The sequence below is a fragment of the Geotrypetes seraphini genome, chromosome 19 (assembly GCF_902459505.1).
Source record: "Geotrypetes seraphini chromosome 19, aGeoSer1.1, whole genome shotgun sequence".
In the NCBI taxonomy this organism is placed as follows: Eukaryota; Metazoa; Chordata; class Amphibia; order Gymnophiona; family Dermophiidae; genus Geotrypetes; species Geotrypetes seraphini.
The window spans coordinates 36,329,950-36,345,275 of record NC_047102.1 but is presented as its reverse complement, the minus strand read 5'-3'; the positions used below and the strand labels follow the sequence as shown (position 1 = coordinate 36,345,275).

Sequence of the window (15,326 nt, the reverse complement as noted above, 5' to 3'; positions counted from 1 at the left end):
CACCACTGTACTAACAGCAGTGCATGGTTAGTGAGGTGTCTACTTAATTACCTGGGTAGACGATGCAGAAAAGGATTGTGTGCAAAAGCAAAGCAGGCAAGGTTAGTGCAGAAACTTGTGTCCATGCATCATGTGATGTGCACTTTCTGATTAGTCACGTGTTTTGCAAGGAAGGATCTAGTTTGCAGTACATCAATGAGCAAAAAACCGAGTTAGGTTGTCCCTAAGTTTGTACCTGAGGCCACGGAAGGTTAGGTGATTACAAGCAGCTGCTGTGGGATTTGAAGTGGGTCTCCCTAGTTCTCAGCCCCACTAGTCTAATTTAGTGTTCACCTAGCAGTGGAAAAAAAAAATTATGAAACAAGACATCAAAGGGCAAGACGAGAGGGGTATGGTTGATGGTGTGGCCAGATTTACAGCTGCAGGTACCTAACTGAAGGAAGAGTCCCGTGGCTCAACTCATTACCTGTTCTTTATCAGGTCCAGAACCCAGTGGATTTGAAACCGAACCTGTAAGAATTCAACGCTTTCTGCGATTCCTGACTCTACGGTGTAGGTGTCAAAGGTCACGACAACCATGCAAACTGTACAGACGAATATAAACAAAGTGAGTATATGCCATGGATTTTATTCTTTCATTTTTCTCTCAGCATTTCCCTCTCATTTCTTTTCAATAAGCACCAGCTTCTAATTGGGCAAAGGCAGGTCCTGGGTCCAGCCCTGGTATTTTAGCTAGATGCCACCCACGTGCCCCCCATTGATAAGCGCTCCGGGTCAGGGCGGTCGTTGAGCAGTGTCTGAAATACCCCTTCCCCACAGACACCGTGAACACCTCATCCCTAGCCATGGACAGGTGCAGGAAACGACCCCAGGTTCTTTTCCATGGCAGCGAAGTTCAGGCTACGGCAGGGGGCTCCAACCTTTTTCGTGTAAAGGGCCCCCCTTTGTGAATTAGGGCCAGCAAAAATATTTTAAGCTTACACATAGTACTAACTTTGTAAATGATCTTGACCTGCTTGTTCAGACTGGGTATTACAGAAAAATGAATTCTAGTATCGATTCCACAACACTTCAGGGATACATTTTTAAAACGCGCTTTATTTTGGATTTTCAACAGTAGCAAATTCTATAAACGAGACACGCTTCAGAAATTGTTTACAGTTGCTGATGTATATCAAGTGGGCAAGATTGAAATGCATGCAGTCACAGGATTTGAAGTGCATTTCAGCCAACTGCTTAAGAGCACGATGGAGGGCTTTGGGGGGCCACATGCTGGAGACCACTGAGCTAAGGGTGAAGAGACAGAAAAATCGACAAAATCTGCAGTGAAGGATGCAAAACAAAAAGAAAGAGAACTGCAGAGACACCTACATTTAGTTGTATAAAATAATTGTGTGCGGTTAATAATACCACCTTCAAAACAAACCTAGGGTGAAGAGACAGAGGGAAAAAAAATATCAAAATAAACATAGAAACCTAGAAGATGACGGCAGAAAAGGGCTCCAGCCCATCAAGTCTGCCCACTCTGCTTACCCACCCCCTGTCTATGCCCTAATGACCCTCGTAGGGATCCCACATGGGTATCCCATTTATTCTTAAAGTCTGGCACGCTGTCTGCCTCGATCACCTGCACTGGAAGCTTGTTCCAATGATCAACCACTCTCTCTGTGAAGAAATACTTTCTGGTGTCGCCATGAAACAGCCTTATACCCAAGAAGGGACAGGCTAGGATAGAATCTATACAAGAAGGAGATAAAACCCAATGTAACAATTTCTCTTATTCATTTTTCATAAGCAGCTCCAGTAATAGGGGGGTGTTGAAGTCTTTAGTTCGAGGCATTCAGAAAGGCCATGGAAAAATGAATAGGTTTGCGCAATGACTTCAATTTAGTAAGGGAAGTTTCTGATCTAAGATAGTTGGGGAGACTATTTCATAGTGCTGGAGCCAAACACTAAGGGCCTGCTACTTCTGTGTGGTAACGGCCCCGAAGCCCAGAGATTTAAAGGGCTTCGGGGCTGTTGCCGCACGGCTTTGTAAAACAGGCCCTAAAACAGGAAGTTCAAATAATATCCAAGTAAACCTGCTGTAATGAAGGTACAAACGCTTTATGCCAAGGTAAGAGACTCACTTTTATCATTTCGTATTTCCAGGGATTAGAGAATTTCCTCGACCCGTCCTCGCGAGTTCTTTTCCTGTCCCTGCCCCATCCTCATCTGAACAAGCCTCACACACTTTAAAATCATAAGTGTTCAATGCTTGTGCGCTTAAGGCAGAGCATACAGGAATGGGACAGTGACAGTGACAAAACTCACGGGGACGGTCCCTGTGTCATTCTCTACCAGGGACGTTATTCTCTATCAGCTTTCTTTGGATATGGTGGAACCCAAAGTTCCTGTGGAGAGGAGAGATAGGAGAAGGACGGAGACAGAGGCACGGACTCTACGAAGGGCGCCTAGGTCGGCAGCACCTACCCGATTTCCAGGCGGAACTAAATTTTTTAAAATTGGCTTAATTGGTGTGATAATCGAAAACACTGTTATAGGCCAATTAAAAAATGGGCACAGTGCCTACTGGCGCTTACCTGCTCCTACCCAGGCCGATCTGAAAAGTGGGTGTAGTTAGGGGATGGAGTTTGGGCACAGAATGATTTAGACGCTGGATAATTAGGCTAGGCAAACCCTGGCTTAATAGACTGGGGCCTAACATTATGACATCTACTTGCAGACGAGTCAAGTTCTCTAAACGGCGTAGTAGGTGGTGTTTTTAATGGCACCTACCAGTCAGGGTTACCAGATGTCCAAATTAGAGAGTTGCACGGGGACAGAAATCCCACCCATCCCCATCAGGATCCTCTCCATCCCCACCCATCCCCGCAAGGAATTACCTCCATCCCCGCCCGTCTCCATAAAAAGAAGCAATTCCTTCTGACAGGATCATCAATTCCACAGTTTCTTTTGTGTTTGTGTTGCTGTTTTCCTTGTGAAATCTCTTTGGTGGAACCCTTTCTTTGTTTTCTGTTCAGGTAATTAACTTATAAACCCCCTCTTTTAGTAAGGCTGACGTGTCCATTATATTATATGGACGAACCCTGCTTCCAAAGCCTTCCATCCCCGTGAGAGTCCTGTTGGCTAGAGGAGGGTCCCCGTGGGAGTCCCGTGGGTTAGGGGGGGATTCCCGCGGGACTCCTGCGGGATTCCCGCGATCCCCGTTCCCGTGCAGACCTCTAGTCCAAATTTCCCTGGGCGGCTTTTCAAAACCCGGCACTTTGTCCGGGGGTTTTTTTTTTTAAAGCCTCCTTTAAATCACGTCAGGCAGGAGGAAATCCGCGCATGCGTGAATGCCACGCGACGACACACGTGCAGATTTCTTCCTGCCTGATGAGAGCAGGCAGTGGGGGGTGGGGCTAGGGCAGGATTGAGGGCAGGACTGGGGCTTAATGGGGCAGGGATGGTGGAACTGGGCAGGCCTGGGGGGGCGGATCTAGGGATCCAGATTTTACTGGCAACTCTCCATTTATAGAATCGGACTCGGAGTCTATGTCTCCCTATAAAAACTAGAGGCCATTCAGTGCATAATAATTTCCCCTTCCTGTGCAGGGTTAGGATGATTCACCGCGACCATTTGAGCACGATGAACTGGCCAAGATGAATCATCCAATTTCAGCATTTGGGGACAATGCTCCCCATAATTTCTGTGTTTGCCCCCCCCCCGCCCACACCCCAAAAATTATACCCTCCCCTCTTTTGTTTGCGATCCAGCACATCTGCAGTGGCTGACAGAGCACCCCAACCCTGGAGGGGGAGAGGAGAAGCTGCTGCCGGAGCTAGAGTACAAGGCCCTCATTGCTTCTGTTGAGAGGAAAAATGGAAGATATAATATTTGTAGGTTATGTGGTTGCATACAAAGCAGGGAAGCTTATTATTATTGAAAATTGTACGCTCTTCAGAACCCTGTAATTATTATCACCAGTCTGTCCTTGAGATGGCCTCTATGCCATGTCCTTTCTTTTTGCTTCTATTATCAAGAAAATGAAAGAAAAATACTAAAGTAGTGAAATTCAGCCAGTGTGGTCAGCATATTTTTAAAAGCTGACCGTCACTGGCTAATTTAGATCCAGATATTCAGTGTCAGGCCCTGTCTGAGCACTGGCTTGACCAGAGAGCTGTTGGAAGCTTGTACTTATGCAGCTCCTGGTTAATATTCAGCAAGGACCAGCTTAAGATACTTATGCGGTCCTGGGCCCTGGCTGAATGTCAGCTGGGATCTGCATCAGTGCCTTTCTTATTTTCACTCTTCCCTCTCCCACCAGCCAATTCTGACACCTTCATTCCCAAACTCCCTTGACATTTGGCCCCCAAAATAGCCCACCCTTCGGACCAGATCCCCCCACCACTGAGATAGTTGCCACCAAATCAGATATTCTGTGGTATGCAGAGAGTACGCAGCCCACTCTTAATGCATGCACAATGCACGTATTTTCTGTGAGAGTCCCGGGTAGTGTAGAAGATTTTGCCGACAGCAATTCTTGTCTGTCTTTCACATTAAAGTTCTGGTTTTATCTTGTTATATAAGTGGAAGGAAGCACATACCAGTTTTAAAGGCAGATGTAAGTAACAAACGTGCACTTCTCCGAAGAAAAGTGAAAGCTTCCAGCACCTAAATACGAGCCTCTCAAAAATCTCAAGTGGAAATAATTTGCGAAAAACTCATATCTAGGCACAGAACAACAAGCTCGGATTGTGCTGTCAATTTTCTTTTTTTGGGGGGTGAGGGGGTTTGACATGCACACAAGAAACTGTGCTTACTGCAAAAACCTTGTACGCATGCGCCTGGCATACTCCCCCACATTTGCCACAGGTTTGCCATGCATAAAATTTGCATATAGTTTGCTACCTGCATGCTGCTAAAATACGCTCGCAGTAAAAGTCACACGCCCAGACATCTTTATTGTAAACCGTTTCTATCCCATGTACTGTCAAATGTATCTTTATTGTAAACCGCTTCGAACTTCACGTTATAGCGGTATATAAGAAATACATTATTATTATTATTATCTGCACGTCTCTGCTGCAGTGTCTCTCAAACTGAGTGCCACGGCAGAGTAGTGTGCATACGCAAGAATCTGTCAGTTATGAGCATCTGTGTGCGTAAAGATACAACCACTCAGACAAGCATCATTCTTTGATGTCATTGGTTTTTGAAAACTAACGGCAAATAATTTCTATTTTTTTTTTATGCAGTAGTTATCCTAACTTGAGCAACAAAGCAATCAAGGCTTTGTTACCATGTGGATCTTATTTTTGCAAACTTGTGTTTTCAGCTCTGACAGGAATTAAGGGCTCCTTTTACCAATTAAGGGCTCCTTTTACCGTGCGCTATTCCGTGCGGTACGCTTCTTGAATAATGCTGGCGTTAAGGTCTAGTCCGTGCGGCAAATTAGCACACGCTATTCTGCGTGTTAAGGCCCTAACGCACCTTAGTAAAAGGAGCCCTAAATTTAAAAAAAAAAAAAAAAACTACATGTGGTGGATGATGAGATGCGTGTTTGCTTGTCGACTATCGAGTCGTGTTTTGAGTTCATTTGCACTCATAAACAAGCACATCCATCACATAGAATAGAATTGTTAATCAGTCTTCTTTAGTTTCACCATTGTTACAATTACCCATATATAGCTTAAAGTACTTTAAATAAATAACTCTCAAATGTAATTTTTTGCTGGTTTTGCAATTTTATATTTTCAGTTATATTGTGCCATGAAAAACATTTGCTTCGTTTATAATAATAATCATAACTTTATTCATATATACCGCCAACACCAGCAGTTCTAGGCAGTTCACATAAAATAGAACTGGACAATCAGTGAAAAATACAAGATATATGGGAAATACAATGGTATAAAAAACCAAAAGAAAAAGTACTGCATTATAACCAATTAAGTCAAGTTAAAAATTTATCAAACAAATTAGTCTTAACTGGTTTCCTAAAGGAACAGTAAGACAAGGCTTGAGAAATTATTTCACCTAACCAAGTACGCAATTTGCCAGCCTGAAACGCAAGTGTCCTTTCCAAGAACGTCTTATATGGACAAGCTTTTGGATTTGGGTAGGTAAATAGATGAGAACCTCGAGTATTCTTAACGGACCTGTACAGCTCAAAATGAAAGGAAAGGCAAATAGGAGCCAATCCAAATATGACAAGCAAATTTAAATAAAACTCTTGCTTCCACTGGCGACCAGTGCCGGAGCTAAAAAATAGTTTGAGAGACAATGTCTTTCTCCACCTCCCTCCCAGAATGCTCTCAGGTCAGTGCGTGTATTCATGTTTAAATATTTGTTTGCCTTCCGTTACATGTATGTGTCTATATGCATGCATCTGTTCTCAAATCCACTTGCTATTTTTTTCTCTCTCTCTACTTTATAGGGTTGTTGAACTTTGTGTATTGGGTTCTGGGCTGTATTGGTGCTGTTCCTTTGGATACTGTTCGGATGTGTTGACATTGTCTTTTTGTTTGCTTCTCAATAAAATGTTTCAAACAAAAAAAAAAAAAAAGAGAAATATATGGATATCTGTGGGAATTATTCAGATATTTCCCTCTGCATATTGCACCCTCTGCATCCCCGGCATCTCCACGTTTAAACTGGGGCTTTCTTAAAATCATAATTTAAATGTATATATGCCAGTGTCTCGCAAACTTTCCAGCCAGCGGCACACTAAATCCAGTGCCCCGGCTGGAAGGCACCCGAAAGTGCATGATGTCATTGCGTCTTCGTCCCCAGATGAGCAGAGGCCCATCTGGCCGTGACCCGGGAGGTGCGGGGAGAGGAGAGATGCCGGCCAGGAAGAGAGTCATCTGTGCCGGCTGACTTTCCTACAGGATGTGCCTCTTGCTGCAAGTCAGCCGGCGTGGATGACTCTCCTCCTCGCCAGTGTGTCTGGCACACCTGAAATCTCAGGAGGAACACCGTTTGCGATACGCTGCTGTAAAGGGATGCTCATATTTTATAAAATGCCTGTAGACTTTGCAACTCCGCCCATGCTCTGCCCAGACTTAGGGTTACCATAGGGCTCCAGAAAAAGGAGGATGGATCGAGACAACCGGGTTTTACTTCCACTGCGTTCAATGGAATTAAAACCTGGATATCTCAATCCGTCCTCCATATGGTAACCCTACAAGACTGCTCCCCTGATCATACCTACAAATAAAGTAGGTATGAACATACTCGATCCCTGCTTTATAGCCCACAATCCCCAGAGTAATTTAATAAAAGCCTTTTCCCACAGGCAAAACAGGGAGAAAGGTAAGGCACTACACAAACTCACAACTAGCAAACCGATGATTTAGAAAACCGAGTAGTGAGCTTCCCCCTCTCGCTTTACTCGCATGCTTCAGATAAGTGCATCCTCTCTGAGCCTAAAATTTCATGTGCACAGTGTTGCTCTGGCCAGAATGCGACAGTCAACCAGGTGTAGCCGAGTGGGTTTGGCTGGCCTGGCATTGTTAGAATTCCACCTTAAAACCAGGACAGCCGAACCCGCCTCTACCTGCTGAAGGTGGCCTAGTGTGTGGCTTGTGTCGGGCTCCACCTTCCAGACAGCCTCTGTAGCTGATGTCAGTTGCTAAGCAGAGGGTGTGTGTGTGTCAGAGTGAAGTGAGACTCCCATCCCAGCGCCAGGGAGCTGGCAGACAAAGAGAAAGGGGGAGAGTTAACCTTTATACAGCTCTAGTAATCAGCTCCAACCAACTCCCCCGCCTCAAGGGAGGGGAAAAGGTTGGCTTGAAACTCTTGTTTGGGTCAACCTGGCACCGATGCCAAGCTTCCTGTTAATGAAAACAGAAAAGAGTGTGTGAGGGAGAACGGCAAACAGGGAGCAGAAGGGAGAGGGGAGCTCCCTGTATCACAGACAGAGAAAAGACGGTTTAGGTTATGAGTACTATAAAGCAGAACATGACCATGCAGGAGAGTAACTTCTTAATGTCGGCCCTACAGCCGAACATTGACACCTCCTCGCTGGCTTTGCCATCGGATTACCAGCTGGGCAAGAGAAACCAGGAGGTCTACCAGTCGGAGCAGCTGAAGAATGCCCGGGTTCAAGAACAAGTCCGGATGAGGCTGATACAGATGAGTCACACAGCACCCAGGTCCAATGGCTCGGTGTCTAACTACGCAGAAGCCAGAGGTAAGAGCCAAAGGTTAATGTTACAATTGCTGTGTCAGCTCCACAGTGCGTTAACTTGTTTGCTGCAGTACTGCTTCCAGGATAAATATAATACTTTGAAAGTTATGATACCGTGTGCCCAATGTAAATTATGCTTAGCTATCGTATATGAACTTTCAGGGCTTCATTGGTTCCTTCAGAGGACATCTAAAAAAATTTACAACTCCCGGTGCTCCCTCCCTGGAAGGCCAAGGTTTGATCTGAATTGCTTGCCACCCGGGTTATATAATTTCGGTGGAGCAGGAGGTGAAGAGTGATGTATGTGTCTCTCTATTGGTCTTCGGCCATCTCTCTCACCTTCTGGAGCACCACCGATAGGATTGCTGTACCGTAACGTAGAGGAACCCCACCCGCTGCTCAGTGAGAACCGATGGTGTTCTTCTACAACAATTAATACTATTTGGTTTCATTGCTCCTAAGTTTTGCAAGTGTATAATGATCACCAGAAAATAGCTCAGTGCTTGTCCTATGGAGAAAGTTGGGTCCCCGTGTAGAACCATGTAATGGAATAAAAGAAAAATATTGACAATAAGGCCTCTTTGAAAGTATGGGCCTTTTTCCAGGTGTGTTCTTGTACGAACTGTTAATCCATATCAGTCCTTACCTTTTTACCTATCTTCTTTTCATTCAACTGCAACAAAACACCACACGGACATTCAACTGCACCGCATTCAGCCGCAAAGCAAACACAGACACGGAAAACCAAAAGTGGGAGTGAACGATGGACTTCCGGAGCAAAGAGAATACAGCAGATGAGCAGAACTGGAATGTTATTGGTTCTTGCATATAACAGACCTGACACAGCACTGCGGGCTCCTTTTACTAAGCTGCGTGCTAAATTGCGGCCCGCACTAAACACTGACGCCAGAATTGAGCTGGCATTAGTTTTTGGCGTGTAGCGTGGGGTTAGCGCGCGCTAAAAACTCTAGCGCACCTTAGTAAAAGGAGCCCTGTGTTTTGTCGGAAAAAAACCCCACGTGCCTCAGGGCCCAACGCACACTCTGTGTAACCAATAAACCAAGTAAATAAAAACAGAGTATGTGTTGACCCCTGAAGCAGGCATTTCGTTCACCAAAACACGGTGCTGTGTCAGGTCCGTCATAGGTAAGAACCAATAAAATTCCGTTTCTGATCGTCTCCGGAAGTCCATTGTTCACCCTAGCTCTCAGTTATTAAGAAATCCCTAATTCGGATACGATGCATATCAGGGATCAGTTAGCAAGAGAGGAAGACTACTGTTCAAACAGGAAGTATCATGAAAGGGAAATGACAGGGGAAAATGTGTTACTGTAACGCATCACCAACTCTGGAAAAGCCGAGGCCTAGATCTGCAAAGGTAGGGTTGCTAGATTTTACATTAGCAAAATCCGGACCCCTAGACCAGCCCCCAGGCCTGCCCATCCCCTTAATCCTGCCCTAGCCCCAACTGCATGCTCGGGTCGGGCAGGAGGGCCTCTTGCCCGACACAATTTAGGGAAGCTTTTCAAAACCCATCTGGACCCCCCAGACAAGTCCTCAAAAGGAGGACGTCTGGTAACCCTAAGCAAAGGGGGCATCCTGAAAACATACGTTATCTCCTGTAAGCTATAGTGCACAAGAGCATGGCTGCACTAGTGGTCAGCAATGAGGGAATCATGCCAGGTATTATTTATTTTTTTATTTGGTTTTATATCCCGTCCTCCCAGAGGAGCTCAGAGCAGGCTACAAGTTTACATTACATTACATTAGAGATTTCTATTCTGCCATTACCCTGCGGTTCAAGGCGGACTACAAAAGATTTAAGGTTGGTCTGTTACAAGAAGAGATCAGTGGTCATGACTAGTGAAGGTAGAGAATAGGGCGAGTATTCTCAGGGAGTTAAGAAGAAGATAGGAGGAATGAGGTAATCGTGACGTTAAGACTTAATCAGGGATTTCTTGAAGAGTACGGTCTTTATTTCTTTGCTGAATAACTTGTAGTCCGTGGTCGTTATCAGCAGATTGGAGATTTGGTTATCCAGTTTCGCTGCTTGGGTGGCTAGGAGGCCGTCGTAAAGTTTTTTCCGTTTAACTTCTTTGATTGGCGGGTGTGTGAATGGGGTGTGAGATTTTCTATGTCTGGTTGAGGTATTATGGATGACTTGGTCGTTCAGGTAGGTTGGGCTGTCCCCGTTTATGGTTTTAAATAGCGTGCAGTAAAATTTGAATAGTATTCTTTCCTGGATTGTAGCATGGCAGAACATTAACAAAGATGGCAAAACACAGTTAACAAAGCATGGTAAGCAGAGAGAGGAGGCGCTTTTGCCTGGTGAAAAGAGTTATCCGGTGGCTTTGTCAGCTGCTCCCGAGCCCCGCGCTGATCTCAGTGGGAGGGGCAACCGGAGATAAGAACTTGCCGCAGGGACCTCCTTTGGAGTCCCGGTGGAGTCCTGGTGGAGTAGATTTTCTTTTTATATTAGGTGGTTTTGTTGTGAATATGGGAAAGCGAAAGGTAAAGCCTAAACTGTTACCATCCAGGCCCTTTTGAAAGACACTTAGTATTAGCTCCTAAGCCTGTCTCTCCCTCTCCTATTGCAGGCAATATATCAGGGGCTTCGTTAAGTTCTGCACCCGTCTCATGTTTCTCTCCAGGGGAGACTTGTCCATATGGTAGTCTTCCCGATGGAGAGAATATAGCCGAGACCGAGTGTTACAACAACCACAGTCGATCCAACCAGTCGAGTTTCCTAGTGGAAATTTGACTAATGAGGAAATTCCCCAGAATATAACTTTAAAGGATGTATGGATGGTGGTTAAGAGGTCTGAAGCTCTACTACAGGGTCCAGTACAAAAGCTTTGTGCTTTTTCAGATCAAGTGGTGTCCAGATTGAAAAATTAATCAATTAGAAGGAGCAGTTAAAAAATCAGATTCTCGGATAGTATTGCTACAGGAGACTAGTACTTCCGCAATTAAGGATAGTCTTTGGTTGCATAGGCAATGTGAAACTATTGAAAATCATATGAGAGCTTCAAATCTGAGAATACTGAATTTCCTCAAATGTTCACTGCTCTCGTCAGAGATCCTACTTTGAAAATATTTTAAAGAGATGCTAGAATTGAGCAATGCTGAAACTATAGTGCTGAATAGATGTTTCTATATCCCAACTAGAGGGTCAGTTAACTAACAGGGAGGAGCTTCTGGTGGATCTGATCAGAAGAAAGATTTAATATTATTTCGCGAAACAACTCAGGATAAAATTTCTGAACAGGCCACCCTCTTGGTAACCTTTGCCTCAGAGAATTGTAAAAGCGTTGTTTTGAAACATTATTTCTTAAAAAATATTTCCTGTTCTGTGGGCAGAAACTACAAAAGTTTCCGGATGTTTGTAGGGCTACCCAATATAGGCGGAAACAATTTTTTCAAAATAAATCTCAAGTATTATCCTTAGGAGCAACTTTTTTCCTAAAATTTCCTGCCAAATGTATGGTTACCTACTTAAATATTTCATATACTTTCTTTGAACCTGATCAGTTGGAGAGATTCCTGATAGATAAAGAGACAGATGTTCAAACAAAAACTATTAAGTTATCTACAGGCATTATATATTTTCTTTCTTATTCCTTTGATGGTTAAAATCTCTAAGAATGCTTCCTCTCTTTTCCTTGATGTGGACTCATATTGCTTTAGAATACTGTACACTTCTCCCTCCGGATTCGCGGGGGATAGGGGCAGACCATAAGATATTTGCGGTATTTCACCATTCGCGGTCCGGCTCTGCCCCTATCCCCCGCCTCCCTCCTGCCTTCCCCCGGCATCCCGGCCTTACCTGGTGGTCTAGCGGGCTTTCGGGGCAGGAGCAATCTTCCTATGCTCCTGCCCCATGCAGATCGCCAATAGGAAATAGCTGCCGTGAGTTCCCATAGTCTCTCGAGACTACGACGGGAACTCCCCACAGCCATTTCCTATTGGCAATCTACACGGGGCAAGAGTGTAGGAAGATCGCTCCTGTCCCGAAAGCCCGCTAGACCACCATTATATGATGGGCAATATAAAGTGCAACAGTACAGGGCATGGTAGGACGAAGCACATCCGTGTTTGAGACTCGAGACAGTGGCGAGTCGGTGCCTTTTTCCATAAGGTCTGGGAAAGTTGGTTTGGTGCACTCTCATAGAGAGTCAAGGGAAGTGATGAGCTTTTATTGCCTTCCTGAAGTTCAGTAGACCGTCTACTGATCTTATGTGGTTGGGTAGTTCGTTCCAGAGGCACAATAGATAGTGTGAGCAAGATCTTTCCTGGGCAGTCTCAAGGTGGAGGGCGCGTTCTGAGGATGTGAGTAATCGTTTTTCTTCTTGTGAGTGAAGCGGTCGATTCAGGGCTCCTAATCTGGAGGCGTGACAATCAGAGGCCTTGATGTTAACTTACCTGGCTGAAAGAAGAATATTTACATCGAAAAAAATTCCAAAGGAAGGGAAAGTTACAAAAATACAAAGGAAATAAGGTCACCGGTGTACTGTTTAGATTAAAATCTTGATCCAGAGCACCTTGTTTATTAGTTTTTAAGTACTTTAGTATTACACTATCTGGTATTATATGTCTGGCACTCTGCTATAAACAAAGTGTTATTTTTCTTCACAAAGCATTCCTTATGCGGTGCCACAAGATTCTTGAAAACATTCCCTTGGGACCCCTGAGGAAAACAATCTGGTCGAAACACGGACCATGTTGATCAAAGTGTGGATTATTTTGCTGAACAATTAGCAAAGTCTACATCAGCGTCTTTTGTCTTGGATTACTGCTCTCCTGTGGACACGTTGGGCCCATCTCCTTGGTTGACTCTTCTTTACACAGCCCACAGGCCGAAACACAGGAGTTATTAGAAGCAATCCTTATATGGTTTATTCTGCTGTTGCTCATTGGTCTTCATGTACTCGCAGGGTTTTTTTCATATCTAATATTTAGACATGACCACTTAAGAGTTGGTGTGTGAGTACCTAAGTGCTGCATGTTCTACATGACTTACAATATTTTGAGCCCCACCGAACCTCTGCCCATCTGTATACTCTCCTTGCAATTAGATGCTATGGAAGTTAGGTGGGTATTTACAAAATGGTGCTCAAGATGATATCAGGGCTGTCAAACTCAGGCCTGCGGCCCAATCTGGCCCACAGTGTGATTATGTTTGGCCCGCAAGAAAATACCAAATGTCTACTAGAGCTGGCTCGCCGTGTCAGTTATTTTCAGACCTTTCACTTTTTTTATTTATTATTTTGAATTGGGTTTTAATTCATCATGTAGCCATCGATTTCTTTAGCGTCCAACCTTTTTATTCAGATCTTTGGGTGTTTTTTTATGCCACTTTTTGCTTATGATTACGGTTGTGACTACGGCACATGTCATGTGACCCCCCCCCTTTTTTAAATTGCCAGCATTTTTCGAGCCGGTTTGACTTTCGGTTTGCTCAGCTCAGAGCGCTACAGATTGACTCTACTAGGTAAGAGCCACCATAGCTTTATTTCATTCTTCCTTTTAATTTTTAACGTGCATATAGTTCTTTTAAGTTATCTTAAGTTCCCCTAAAATATTAGCTGATGGTTTTTATGTTTTCTATAGTCTTTTGCCACATTTCGACGTTTGTTAGTGCAGGACAGCTACACTTTTTTCATGCTCTGCAGCAGAGACTTTTTATTTATGCATTTTTAAACCTTTCCGCACGCAAGGTTTTGTTATTTATTTTTCACTATTTATATTATTTTTTTGTTGTTGGGTTTTAGTTTAAGCAAAACTTATGAAAAGGTTCATCATTATATCTGATGAGAAGGAAAAACTTCCTCAATGGTAGACATTTTTTCAATAAATACCAAGGTTGGCCTGCGACTTTGTCCAAGTTTTTAAATTCTGGCCCACTCTGTATTTGAGTCTATGCACAGCAGGAGGCGACAGTGGTGTAGTAAGGATGAACGGCACCGGGGGCGATGGCGCCCCTCCCCTCCCTCCCTTTACCCGTACCTTTTTAACTTCTCCGGCGTGAGCAGCATGCCTGTGTCGGTGTCGGCTCACCCTTTGACGTCATTCCCTAGACGCGGGTCCTGACCTCAGAGACGGAGCCGATGCTGACATAAGCAGCAACCTCGCGCTGGGGAAGTAAACAAGGTACGGGGAAAATCAAGGGGTGAGCATGCGCGTGGCGAGGAGCGGAGAAAAGAAGCCCTGGGGTGTTCCGCCCTTAGCAAGATGGCGCCCGGGTGGATCGTCCCCCTTACTACGCCACTGGTAGGCGGCATCCTGCATGCCGTCTGCATCGGAGGGAGAGTGGGATGCAGCAGCTCATCGTTGGGGTCTGATCTTAAAGGACCTGCACGGGTGCTGAATCCCCTCTGCGAATAATAGGCACTAAAAGACATGACATTTTTTCAGTGGTCGTCCCTCAACTTTGGAATATCTTCCAGCCCCAGTAAGAGAGGAGAATAATCTAAACCACTTCAAAGGCCTACTTAAGAACCATTTATTTAAGGATGCTTTTAACACTTAAGTCCTTCACAAATTCCCCTCGGTTAATCTTTCAAAAGAAGCAATTTTCAGCGCTCCCCTTCATCTCGTTCCTTCCGTAACTGTTGCCTATCCTATATCAGTTGTATTTCTTCCCCACTTTCCTTTTGTATCTGATGTCCTTTACTTGTTACGCCATTTGATTAATGTTGTTTTTGCTCCTTTTTAATTGTATTGTTATTGGCGTTTTTTTATTTTTTATATGTTTCCCCGTTATATTTTAATCTGTATCTCGCTTAGAAGTTGGATATGGGACAGTATCAAATTTTAATAAAAACTGGAAACTTGAAACTCAAGAATAGGTAGGGCAATGGTGGTGGTGGTTGTGGCTCAGGCTAGCAGAGGGAAGGGAAGAGATCAATTAAGCTGGGGACCTGACATGGGGGGAGGGGAAGGGAAGGAGAGATGAGATGAGATGCTAAATGGGGACTAGTCAGGGGAAGGGAGATGCTATCAACTGGGGGTGGGAGTGAGGGCGGGAGTTGGAAAGGAAAGACGAGATGCTGGACTGAGGGGGTTATCAAGGGGAAGGGGGATGCTGGTTTGGGGGAGGCAGAAAAGGAAAGGGAAGGTGCCGGATTTCGGGGAAGGAGGATAAGGCCT

General features: G+C 44.6%; 1 protein-coding gene and 1 long non-coding RNA gene across 4 annotated transcripts in view; one reads left to right on the top strand and one right to left on the bottom strand.

Moving 5' to 3' along the window:
• The window catches only part of LOC117352380, a 255,037-nt gene that overhangs the window by 150,868 nt on the left and 88,843 nt on the right, over positions 1 to 15,326 (bottom strand). The window lies entirely within an intron of this gene.
• Positions 1 to 15,326, top strand: part of PKP3 (plakophilin 3) — a 91,038-nt gene that overhangs the window by 6,066 nt on the left and 69,646 nt on the right. For 2 of the 3 annotated variants that reach the window (XM_033928838.1, XM_033928839.1), the window contains exons 2-3: positions 481 to 607; positions 7,991 to 8,180. In XM_033928838.1, coding sequence (XP_033784729.1) covers positions 578 to 607; positions 7,991 to 8,180 — 220 coding nt within the window. In that variant the 5' untranslated portion in view covers positions 481 to 577. Of the gene's footprint in view, positions 1 to 480; positions 608 to 7,640; positions 8,181 to 15,326 lie in introns of those variants that run through there. The other variant, XM_033928837.1, reaches the window with a different exon arrangement.